Here is an 11,183-nt window from a genome sequence, read left to right as displayed (position 1 = left end):
AGCTTGAAGTTAATGAAGCTCATTGTGAAGTGCGAAGTTCATTGTAATCACAGCTTTATAATGGCTCGCTTCCTCCCATGCTGAATTTTTCACTTACAGCCGTGTAATAAATGCTGCTGTCACCCAGCACATGGACGTGATTTCAGCTCATTAGTCTATCACAACATTGTTTAGGTGAGCAATATAAATACATAACGTTTGCATACAAACCCAGACAGAGGAGAAAGCTTGCTCACACTGACCATTTATGAACAATAAAATGTATATTATAAAAAAAAAAAACTATACGCATGTATATGTACAATATACAAAAAACGAATAAACTATAGAACCTACTATGTCTATTATAAATAATGCAATATTGAAAATATGTAAAAATGTTGCAAAATGTTAATTAAAACCTCAATTGTTGCCAGTTTTGGTGAGGGGAGAGGACTAGAACTTTATCTTCCTCTCTCTGTAAGGTAGCACCAGGAAATTCAAAACAAGTGAACTGGTTCTTTCAGACAGTTCATGTAAATGAACTGTTTAAATAAATGATTCACTTATATTTAGCATTGGGATCTCCAGTTTATTTTAGTGAGTCAGTTTGCTTCAGATGGTTCATGTGCAGAACCGCATTAAAAGGCCATCAGACGGGGGAGAATAGGGTGCCGGATGCTGCAACTGACTTTATTTTTTGGTTTATATTTAGTAGTAATTAATATGTTTAATATTGTCACCCTAATTGCAAAGTATCACCCTAATCAAATAACTATCAGTTCCTCAGAACTTCTGATTGCAGAATTAAATAAAGTCATCTTTGTTAGATTTAAATGTATTTTAAGTTAATTGTATTAAAAAAAATAAAAAAATAAAAAATGAAAATTCTTTAAATAGTGTCAATTTAGTTAGCTACTTTTTGTTTAGTAGCTTGTATTGTAGCTAACTCATTTTTTAGGAGTAGCTTGACTGTAGTTTAACTACGTTTAGTTTTGAGTCAATTAGTAACAACATTTGCCGATATTCAATAATAAGGTATAACGTGATAATTAACATGCACAATATTGTTATCGTGAGCACTTCAAAATGCCATGAACATTTCTAGATAACCATTAACCAAATTGTTTAGATTTTTATGAATGCACTGTAGCATTTCCATCAATAAATCCCAACACTATTACTATTACAGTAATAGGAAGACATACCAAATTACTAGGAAACTCTAATATTCATGTTTCTTTTTAATTAAACTTTCCCACAAAATGGGACCATAGTTGTTACTTGTTCATTTGCATTAAAATAAACTGTAATAAATTAGATAAATACAAAATAGAAGCACTGGACTCAGACTTTTGAAAGCCACCATGTCTCTTTGAATCTTATATGGTTTGATCTTTGCAAAGTTATTTTCTTTGTTTGTGATATTTTCATTTAAAAAGTACAAAACAATTAACTAAATTTTGTAATCAGGTTTGAAATTCACTTTTTGGTTCAACGGCCACTGTGGCTAGTAGTTTCCAAGGTCAATAGCCACTCAGCATTTTCACTAGCCAAAATCCCCCATCTCGCAAAAAGTGATAAAGTTAACTGGAGACTGTAACTGCATGACTTTCTTTCTTTCTTTCTTTTTTTTTCTTTTTTTTTTTTTAACAAGAATTATTTTAGTTTAGAAGGACACAGGCCTAATGATTTAAGTCACCTTTGGGATATCTGAAGGCAAACACAACCAGTTAGAACAGGAGTAGGATAGAACAGGTCAATAATTTGTCCATAATTCATGGAAGTTTTAACCCTTTCATTAAATTTACCATTGTTATAGCATTGTTTAACAGTGGAATTTGTAATGATAAGGCCAACAATGGTAATACCATGGATGGCTCCACATTACTGTGGTTAGGTTAATGCTGATAGTCTTTTCTAAAAACAAAAACAAACAAACTATAGTTTCTGTTAGAAACCTTTAACTACAACTTTCACAGTTGTAATAACAATAAAGTCTAATTGTTCACCCTAATAGATTTATGAATCTGTACAAGTCACCAGTTAGTGTTACTATGGTAAAAAAATAAAAAATAAAAAAAACAACTTTTAGTAAGAATGATGATGTGTATTTCAAAAATGAATGATGTGTATTTGTCTCCTCTTTAGCTCGTCAGTGCTGTTGATAATGTAGGGGCCCATCAGTTTGATAGGTTTGACTTTCTCTATAGAGATTTACAGTATACCAAAATGTTCTCAGTAGAATTCAAATGGGTCACATAAGTTTTATGGTCTCCACCGGTCACTGCGATATCGAATAAAGTCCAACAGAATCACGCAAGTTTCACACTGCGCATTCACAGAGCTCTGGCGATCTTATCTTCTGAGCGCACTGATGTGCGCTGCAGTGATCACGCAGTTAAGTGTTAATCAATTAGTGTTAATTATTAATAAGTGTTCATTTCAAACCCTGCTTGTAATTAAGAACAACAATAAAGATTATTTATCTTTCAACACGTTTTGTAATTCAATACAATACAGTGATAATACCATATACCGTGATAAATGCTTCAGCAATTACTGTGATATGAAAATTTGATACCGTCACATCCCTATTTGTAACTTGGAAAACTGGTTTCACAGTAACTTCCCCAACACTGTTGTTGAGGTTGTTTTTTTACCTACAGTGTCAATAATTTTTTGTTTAAAATTGACTTCAATTATGTTATTGACAACTATATTTATTATACAGCGCTCTGGTATACGCAATTCTGATTGGTCAATGGTGCCATCTAGTGGTCTGATATCTCTGAGTAACAACTGCATATCCATGTTTCAGACCGCTCATCCAGGTATTGCATGCCATCTTTCCTGCTTTTCAGATCACTGTTTGACCTCTACAAGTAATCAAATAAAATAATTTCAACTCGATTTAATGTTTCATGTGCATTTATTTATTTATTGGCAAGTAGTCTTGTAATAAGATACACAATGAGCAGTAAGATGTTCATTAATTACATGTGAACACCAACAGAACAGAAAAAGGTGGATTTCAGTTGTTTAGCGATTCATTTCTTTTAACGTAATAACTTAATTTCAATGCAAATCAATATTTAATGTGTAATAAGTGGTATAATGTACAGTCAGATGGTTGTTATTGCAGAATAAAGTCCTTCAGGATGATACAAGACCCCTATGTTTTGCTAACTGTACATTAGTATGTAGTATAATTTGAATTAAAACGAAAAAATGTTTGCTTTGGTATTGATAAGGGGACACTCAAGCCTAACTGATGGGACTGTTGCAGTACATAAGACAAAAAAGGTTGGGAAACATTGATCTAAGCGAATGTTAATTTACACCATCAGGAAAGCACAGAGCCATCTTTCCCTTTCATTCAGATTGCATGCATCTAAAATGGTAATATTACATTAGTGCATATGTGACTTTGGTGTGTAAAAGTATCTTGTGTTTGTGTTCACCTTGACTGGCATGTCTTACATTTGTGCTCCTTTTTACAAGTTGTTAACACTCAAATGCACAGCCCCCCCCCCCCCCAACAGGGTTTTTGTTGTGTGTATGTGCCCTATATCAGTGTGTGTGTTCAGACCTGAAACAATGGTCTTCTCAGATTACATCTCTCTGTCTGTAGAGGCTACAAAGTGGGGCTGGAGGGGAGAGGCTGAAGTCCCACTGGCTTCCCCTCCCGCCTCTTCTGTCCAAGCCAAAGCTCTGATTGGCTTAGGCCATGTATATATTTACAGCATGGGTTCATCAAAACTCACTACAACTTTCAAACTCAGCACAAGAACCATACACTCGTTCTGGAGAGCTTGAGTTACAAAACACTAACATCTGTGGGATTTTATACTTGAAACATCAGAACAAAGAGTGCAGTTTTCTGTTCGTTTTTTTTTTTAGTAACCGCTTTTTGTGATTCCTGTCATTTGTGTTACTGGTCAGCCTGTATTTAAAGTAAATACAACAGAAAGACGGCTAGTCCTGGTATTCCCTCTATCCAAAGAAAACAGCTAGCTTTAACTGTGCTGGTCTTGCTGGAATGAATATATCTGAGTCTAGTTGTTGTCAAGAGGCCAGTTCTCAGCCCAGCCAGGTTGTGGAGCGTGGAATATGGGGCGCCAGCACTCCGGGCCCTGACAGAGGACATGGTTTCGGCCACAGCCGGACCACAGAGCTTGTGCCAGTGCCTGGAACTGGAACAAGGACAGGGTCCCGAATGGGAGGCAACGAAGGTGCGACAGAGGCCAGGAAGGGAAGCCCGGACTCAACCCGACCTGGAGTTGTGACCCTGGGCTCTGGCGAGGGAAAATCAGGGGGGGAGTCAAGGATCAGGAGGCCGATGAATGCTTTCATGGTGTGGGCAAAAGATGAGCGCAAACGCCTAGCCCTCCAGAACCCGGACCTGCATAATGCAGTGCTCAGTAAGATGCTGGGTAAGCCCACTCACTATAGATCTCTCGTATGGTTAAGATATGGTCATTCTAGTACATCAACAGGGTGCAATGTATGTAGCATGCTTAAAAATGAGAGATACTCTGATATGTTTGGTGCTCTCTATTATTTTATACCAAGTGCTTCTAAAAGCTAAACACTGATTTTATTTATTTATTTATTTATTTTTGTCTGAGCTGTATAATGTATTTAAAAAAAAAAAAAAAAACATTGTTAATGTGATTTTCAGAACTCTTATTAAGTTTAAATCATTGCCTCTCAGGTCTTTGATTTCAAAGATCAATAAATACCATACTACCAATAAATTCCATTGCACTGGGCCAAACAAATCCAACCACAATACTGTTTAAAGCATTACACACACAAAAAAAAGTTAACCAAAAATGTGCTTCATGTGGTAACATCTAAATTGACTTGTTTTATTCAAGTCAAAAATATTATTTAGCATTACTGAATCAATATGAAAACATTAGGTTACACCAACAAAACTCCTTTTAAGGGTTAGATCAGGTCGAAATGGCTCATTAGGGTAATAACTGCAGATTACCCATTTTTACAGTGTAGAAGGGGTCTTAAAAATGAAGTATGTGGTGAATAAAATGATGCGTTAAAATGAGGTGTTACACAAAATCAAACCAAAATCCACATCCTGCAGTCTTCTGTATAATCAGGCTGTTTCATTTTCATTTAAATGGGCTGCAAGCTAAATTTGTTTAGTGTCATGCATAAAACACACACGTACACATTCCAGTGTATTATTATCATCTTGAAAATTGCATAATTTAGATTCTTTTCATGCAGTTCCAAATTATAGATGAGAAAACGCAAACCTGATGGAAGTACTTCTTGAAGTCTGTGGATCCTGCACAATATTTGTACTTCACTGTTTTTGAGGAGACAAAGTTAATGTCCCTTAACTTAAAAAAAAAAAAAAAAAAAAAAAAAAAATATATATATATATATATATATATATATATATATATATATATATATATATATATATATATATATATATAAATTTATATATATATATATATATTATATTATATTATATTATATTATATTATATAAATATATATATATATATATATATATATATATATATATATATATATATATATATATATATATATATATACATTTTGTCCTGTCACTAGTAGGGCTTTAGCAGACTTAAGCTGCCGATTGTCTGTAAGCAGTGACCTATTAATAATTCAAAAACTACAACCCCTGTGTGTCCAGCACCATTTACATGCAACAATTTGCTTGTGTCACACGCATTTGTGTTAGTTCTTCTATTACATCAGTTTTTACCAAAACAAACACTGCTGCAAAATACATCACTGTGACAGCTTACTTTATTACAAATTATTTGCGAGTACTGTGAGTGTTCTGTACAATGTCTATTATTTGTATATTTGTATATTTTGTAAATATTTCTGTATTTCACAGATTTCAATTATGTATGTTTCATAAATATATTTTCTTTGCATTCATACACTTCAAAAAGTGGTAACCTCCAACTGATACCTTAAAGGAGCTATTTCTACCATGAGGATTTCCCTCAAAATTAGTTTTGGTGTAAACATCATCAGGTTGATTCAGTGATGTTAAATGAAATGTTTTAACTTGAATCAAACCAGCTAATTAATATGTTATCACATGAAGCATATTTTTAAACAATTTTAGTATAAAGATTTTATAGAATGTCGATAACTTTCCACCTAATAGTTTATTTATTGAAAGAAAACAAAAATGTATGTGCTATTTCTAGACCTAAACCTAAAAATAAGTTTTGTTGGTGTAATGTATTCAGGTTGATTCAGACATGTTAAACACTATTTTTGACTTTTAAATCAACTAATTTAGAAGTTACCTTATGAAGCACATTTTTAGGTTATTTATTTTTTTCAGTAGAAAAATACTAAAAGCAATGGACATAAAAATTAGTAAATTTAATGATACTAATACTTGACCTTAAGTTGTAACTTGGACTGAATGTTAATTTTAGGTCAGTCCTGGAAGGCTCTGAGCACACTCGACAAGCGTCCGTTTGTGGAGGAAGCTGAAAGACTTCGGTTGCAGCACCTTCAGGATCATCCAAACTACAAATACCGCCCTCGCCGCAAGAAACAGCCCAAGAAAATGAAGCGAGTGGAACCAGGTCTGCTCCTCCAAGGTCTGGCCCACAGGGTCGCTGGAGGTGCAGGACCAGGAGATGCCTACTCCCCTCATCGTCATGCCCATCATCTGCTGCCTCCCCTTGGACACTTCCGAGACCTCCACCCCTCTGGAGCTCCAGAGCTGGAAAGTTTTGGCTTGCCCACACCAGAAATGTCCCCGTTGGATGTGTTGGAGGAGGAAGGTGGAGATTCTGTCTTCTTCCCCCCTCACATGCAAGAAGACATGGGTCTCACTTCGTGGATAAACTACCACCACCCCCAACATCCAAACCCAAGCCACCTTGGAGGCCATCAGAGTGCCCACCGCCCTCCCAGCATAACTCACCACAACTCCCATAACTTCCAACATTCCCACCCACACCTGACGCAGAAGTCTCCTCTCGCTTGTCTCCCGCTGCAGGAGAAATGTCTGGTCCTTGAATCCACGAACCCTAACGGCCTCTACTCTTCCCAACCTAGCATGAACCTCCCCGAAACATCCAAGGTTCCTCACACCCCTAGCACTCCCACACCTGCAGGCTATTACGGTCAGATATACGGGAGCAGTCAGCCTGTATTCACCACCCATCTGGGCCAGCTATCTCCTCCGCCTGAGACTTCCAGCACTGCAGTGGCTCCGGCCCCTCCGCCCTCACTGGACACAGTGGACCAGCTCGGACCCTCAGCAGAGTTCTGGGGCGAAGTGGACAGGATTGAGTTTGACCAGTACCTGAGCGCAAGCAGGACTCGATTGAGCAGGAACACTCCCTGTGAGGAGAGCAGTGCTTTGATATCAGCCCTGTCCGATGCGAGTAGTGCCGTCTACTACAGCACATGTATTACTGGATAAAACTCCCTCCGTTCTCATGACTCAGCCAGAGTCCTGAAGTCTGGTGCACATATGTCATTTCTGAGTTTCAGATCTTTTTTTGATTTATTTTAGTTACCTTCTATGATTAATTCATCAGGGAGTCATCTTGACTGGTTTTCTTCTTAAATATGATAGGAGGTCACTGAACTCTATATACATGTAAATGATGGTTCTCACAGTATAGACTTGCATTACACAGTATGCCTAGTCATTTCTGGCCTTGATAACCTGTACTTTCTGAGGCTGTGGTCAATTTTAACCGATCATTTTGCTGACTCCCATCCAGCTACTGTATGCTTACAGTCTCAAATGAGGGTACTGGGATATGGAAGTCAAGAATGTGAATATTTTTGCTATATGTGTTTGTCTCTTTCATTTGCTTTTTACATTTGTTTATTTCTATTTTTATAGACATTTTATAAAAGGTTGTATTGAAAAACAGATTAAAATGTTTCAAATTTTGCACTGGGTATGTGAAAACCACTCAAGAATATTTTATTCTGCACTTAATATCTTTCAAATATACTTTTTCTTGGCAGTAAGATCCATTTGAAAGAATTTTGATGTATTGGCGACTAATTTATATTGCATTCTTCCCTTGTGCATGACTGAATTTATTTGAATAGGGCATTTTAATGTGTACAAGTGTACATGTCCAAAATTCATTTTGTAATCCTCTTAGCACTTGAGGAACAAGTTGAGTCAGTTATAACTCTCTCCCTTTTGGTAATAATTATCTTCAAATAAAAAGAGTTTGCAATAAAAATGGTCTGAGCACTATTAAATCAAAGCAATTAAATTTAAAACACACAATTGTACATAGTATTTCACTAAAACACTTTCCCACACTACGGAGTGCATGTGTTTGTCTAGATTGTTTTTTCTTAAGAACATTTTATAATTAAATAAAGAAAACTGTACCACACATCAAAATGTATCAGACTATTTTGCTAAATAAAATTGTCACTAAATATGGGTTACTTGTCAAAATTACTATATTTGCATATAGTATGTTTCATATTTGAAAAAATATTATTCTAACTTTGTCAGAAAATGATTTATGTAAAATGCTGATGTGGCTGCAATTGTTGTAGCCATTTGAGAGAAACACAGAGAGCGAGACAGAGAGAGAGAAAGAGAGAGTGCCACAATGTTTAAATTGTAATCCAGTCCTCTCTCTCTAAATCCCTCCTCCAAGATTTTTGATCAGCCACAAAATGAGTTTGGCTCTTTAAGCTATTTTTTCCCCTAAAACCACTGACAAAAAGAAAACACTTTCAACAGAGGAGAACAAAACTGAAACTGTCTTCTCTTATGTCTTCATCCAAAGGCAGGCAGCTCTGAGATTAAAGAAATGTTCCCTTATGTTGATTCGTTCAATATTGGACTACAAAAAACAGATATAAGCCTGTGTTTCAAAAGTGAAAAAAGTCTTTCCAATTCATTTACATTTTGGGCAAAATGTCTTGAGTGTGTGTGTTTGTGGGCGAGTTTGGGTGGTTTACGAGGACATTTTTTTAGGTTACAAACTGGTAATTACAAGGGTATTATGCTATAAATGTGGTTTATGAGGACATTTCAGTATAAAATCATTATGTCTATGGAGAGTCCTCATAATGATAGCTGCACCAACATGTGTGTGTGTGTGTGTGTGTGTGTGTGTGTTATTCTTTAAATCAAATGATACACAGTTCTTTTCCTCATGATCCACCCATATCATGCTGACTATGTTTGGATACCTGTTGAATGACACACCGCATATTATGTTGCCAAGGCATTAAGTGTGCTCGCTTAGGTACAGGTCAGCTCCTGTGTGGTAGAATTTCATCCTGTCGATTAATTAACCATAAAATTAGCAGGAATGTCAAAACAGAGGAAGATCCTGTGGAAACTGGGGATGTTGGGATAACTGGAATCTGTCTTTTTGGAATATCTCTCTGTGTGTGTTTTGCTGCAGGGGGAAGGATGTTAAAGGGAAGAGGAGCTTTTTGTTTCCAAATGCCTCACCACTGACCAATCATGCAGGTCCTAAATAAAAAATAAAAAATAAAAAAAACAATACTGATCAGTCATGAAGGTCCAGTTATTCTGATGTCCACTCTGCAGGTAATCAAAACTACACCATGTGTGCGTGCACAAGCATTTTGCATTTTTTTCCGCAGGTGTTTCACAAGACACCAACTTTCCAACTGCACACTGTTGTGTATGCAGTGAGAGTAAAAGAGCTTTAAAGACTAAGTTTGTGGTTGTAAGTGTTATGTCTTTCATTATGAAGTTCCTTCCATAGTTCAAAATATATTGCACATCTGTGGATTCATGAATACATAAGCAAAGGTTTCACATCGCAAAAAAAGTATTTCTTTGTCTTGGGATTTTTATCTTGTTTTCCAGTAAAAAAATATATAAACAAATATCCCTACAAAAGATACATTTACTTCAGAAGCAAATTGACATAAAATATTAAAATTGAGAAATGTATTAATAATCTTGTGAAGTTTATGTTTAAAAAAAAAAAAAAAAATATATATATATATATATATATATATATATATATATATATATATATATATATATATATATTTGCCAATGGGGAAGAAAAAAAAAATCTAAAACAAGTAGGCTACATTTTTCTTATACCATTTGCAAATATTTTTTCCTTTCTTTTTTCTAGTTTGATCTTGTATTAAGGTTGTTCACGTTGAATAAAAGTAAAGTGGGACACTTTCATTTTCTTTGATAATTTGTCATTGGAGTTGTTTTAAATATCTAAAGATCTCTATTACACTATACAGATGAAAAAAGAACCCTAGACATTTTTAATCGCAACAAAACAATTTTCCTTATTTTTTTATTTTTATTTTTATTTTTATTTTTATTTTTTTCAATGCAGTGCACAACATCCTTCCATTTTTTGACAACAAAGCTAATTACTCTGTGGACAGATGACTTATCAAAACTCTTGCTCATATTTCAACACTGCTGGCTTCAGAAAATTTCAGGAATCTGAGTTTTAAACAATGTTTTGTTTTCAGCTTAGAGATATTCAAGTCTTTTGTCATCAGTCTGGCAAACCTGGGTTTTGTGTAAAAATATGATGTTTCAAAGCATTCTTTTCTGAAAGCCTTAAATAAATTTTGTTGCAATCTACATCCTGATTGTAACAGTGTTTTCGTCTCTACACCAGTATTGGTTCGGGACTTGATAAATAGAATATGAAGGAGTTGAACAATTGTAATTTTTAGTGAAGCTAAGACAAGCATCACCATTACTATTGCTCATACTTAGGGTTAGGGATTTGAAAAAACCCCTAACCCTAAGTATTAAACTCAGCATGAATGAAATCTGATACTGTAGAGGTGTTGTAGGAGGTGTTTGTGCTGAAGGGGGGTTCGCACAGGGCACCATACAAGCTAATACCGCCACTGTGATCACCCTTTCCTTTAGCACTAAAGTCACAGTTTCAGGTACTGTGGAAACCAGGAATAATCATGTTCACATAAACAATGGTGAGTGCGATTGAGAGGTATATTTGCTTTAAAATTACATTATGACTTCAGTGACAGTTAGGTTTAGAATTGGGGTTTGGGTTAAGGGTAAAGTTAATAAAAATGCATTCCTGTTGACTGTTTTACATCTTTTAAAACTAAAAATACAACTCGCTTTTGGCGCCACTCACTGGACATTGCAGTTGAAAACCAAGCTCCCATGTGCCCATC

The 11,183-nt window shown here is 35.4% G+C and overlaps 1 protein-coding gene across 1 annotated transcript; it reads left to right on the top strand.

Moving 5' to 3' along the window:
* The first annotated feature begins 3,765 nt into the window (after positions 1 to 3,765).
* Positions 3,766 to 8,428, top strand: LOC127419111 (transcription factor Sox-18-like). The gene is made up of 2 exons (XM_051660244.1): positions 3,766 to 4,415; positions 6,446 to 8,428. Exons 1-2 carry the CDS (start codon positions 4,022 to 4,024, stop codon positions 7,444 to 7,446), a joined length of 1,395 nt encoding a protein of 464 aa, XP_051516204.1. The 5' UTR covers positions 3,766 to 4,021; the 3' UTR covers positions 7,447 to 8,428.
* The last annotated feature ends 2,755 nt before the right edge of the window (positions 8,429 to 11,183 follow it).

This window comes from Myxocyprinus asiaticus, chromosome 28 (genome assembly GCF_019703515.2).
Source record: "Myxocyprinus asiaticus isolate MX2 ecotype Aquarium Trade chromosome 28, UBuf_Myxa_2, whole genome shotgun sequence".
NCBI classification, from domain to species: domain Eukaryota; kingdom Metazoa; phylum Chordata; class Actinopteri; order Cypriniformes; family Catostomidae; genus Myxocyprinus; species Myxocyprinus asiaticus.
This window is presented reverse-complemented; position numbering and strand designations above follow the sequence as displayed.

Bases quoted from the DNA above. Each gene is read 5' to 3' on its own strand.
- LOC127419111 (XM_051660244.1), top strand. From the start codon at position 4,022: ATGAATATATCTGAGTCTAGTTGTTGTCAAGAGGCCAGTTCTCAGCCC. The intron at 4,416-6,445 runs GTAAGCCCACTC...TGTTAATTTTAG, and splicing joins AGTGCTCAGTAAGATGCTGG to GTCAGTCCTGGAAGGCTCTG.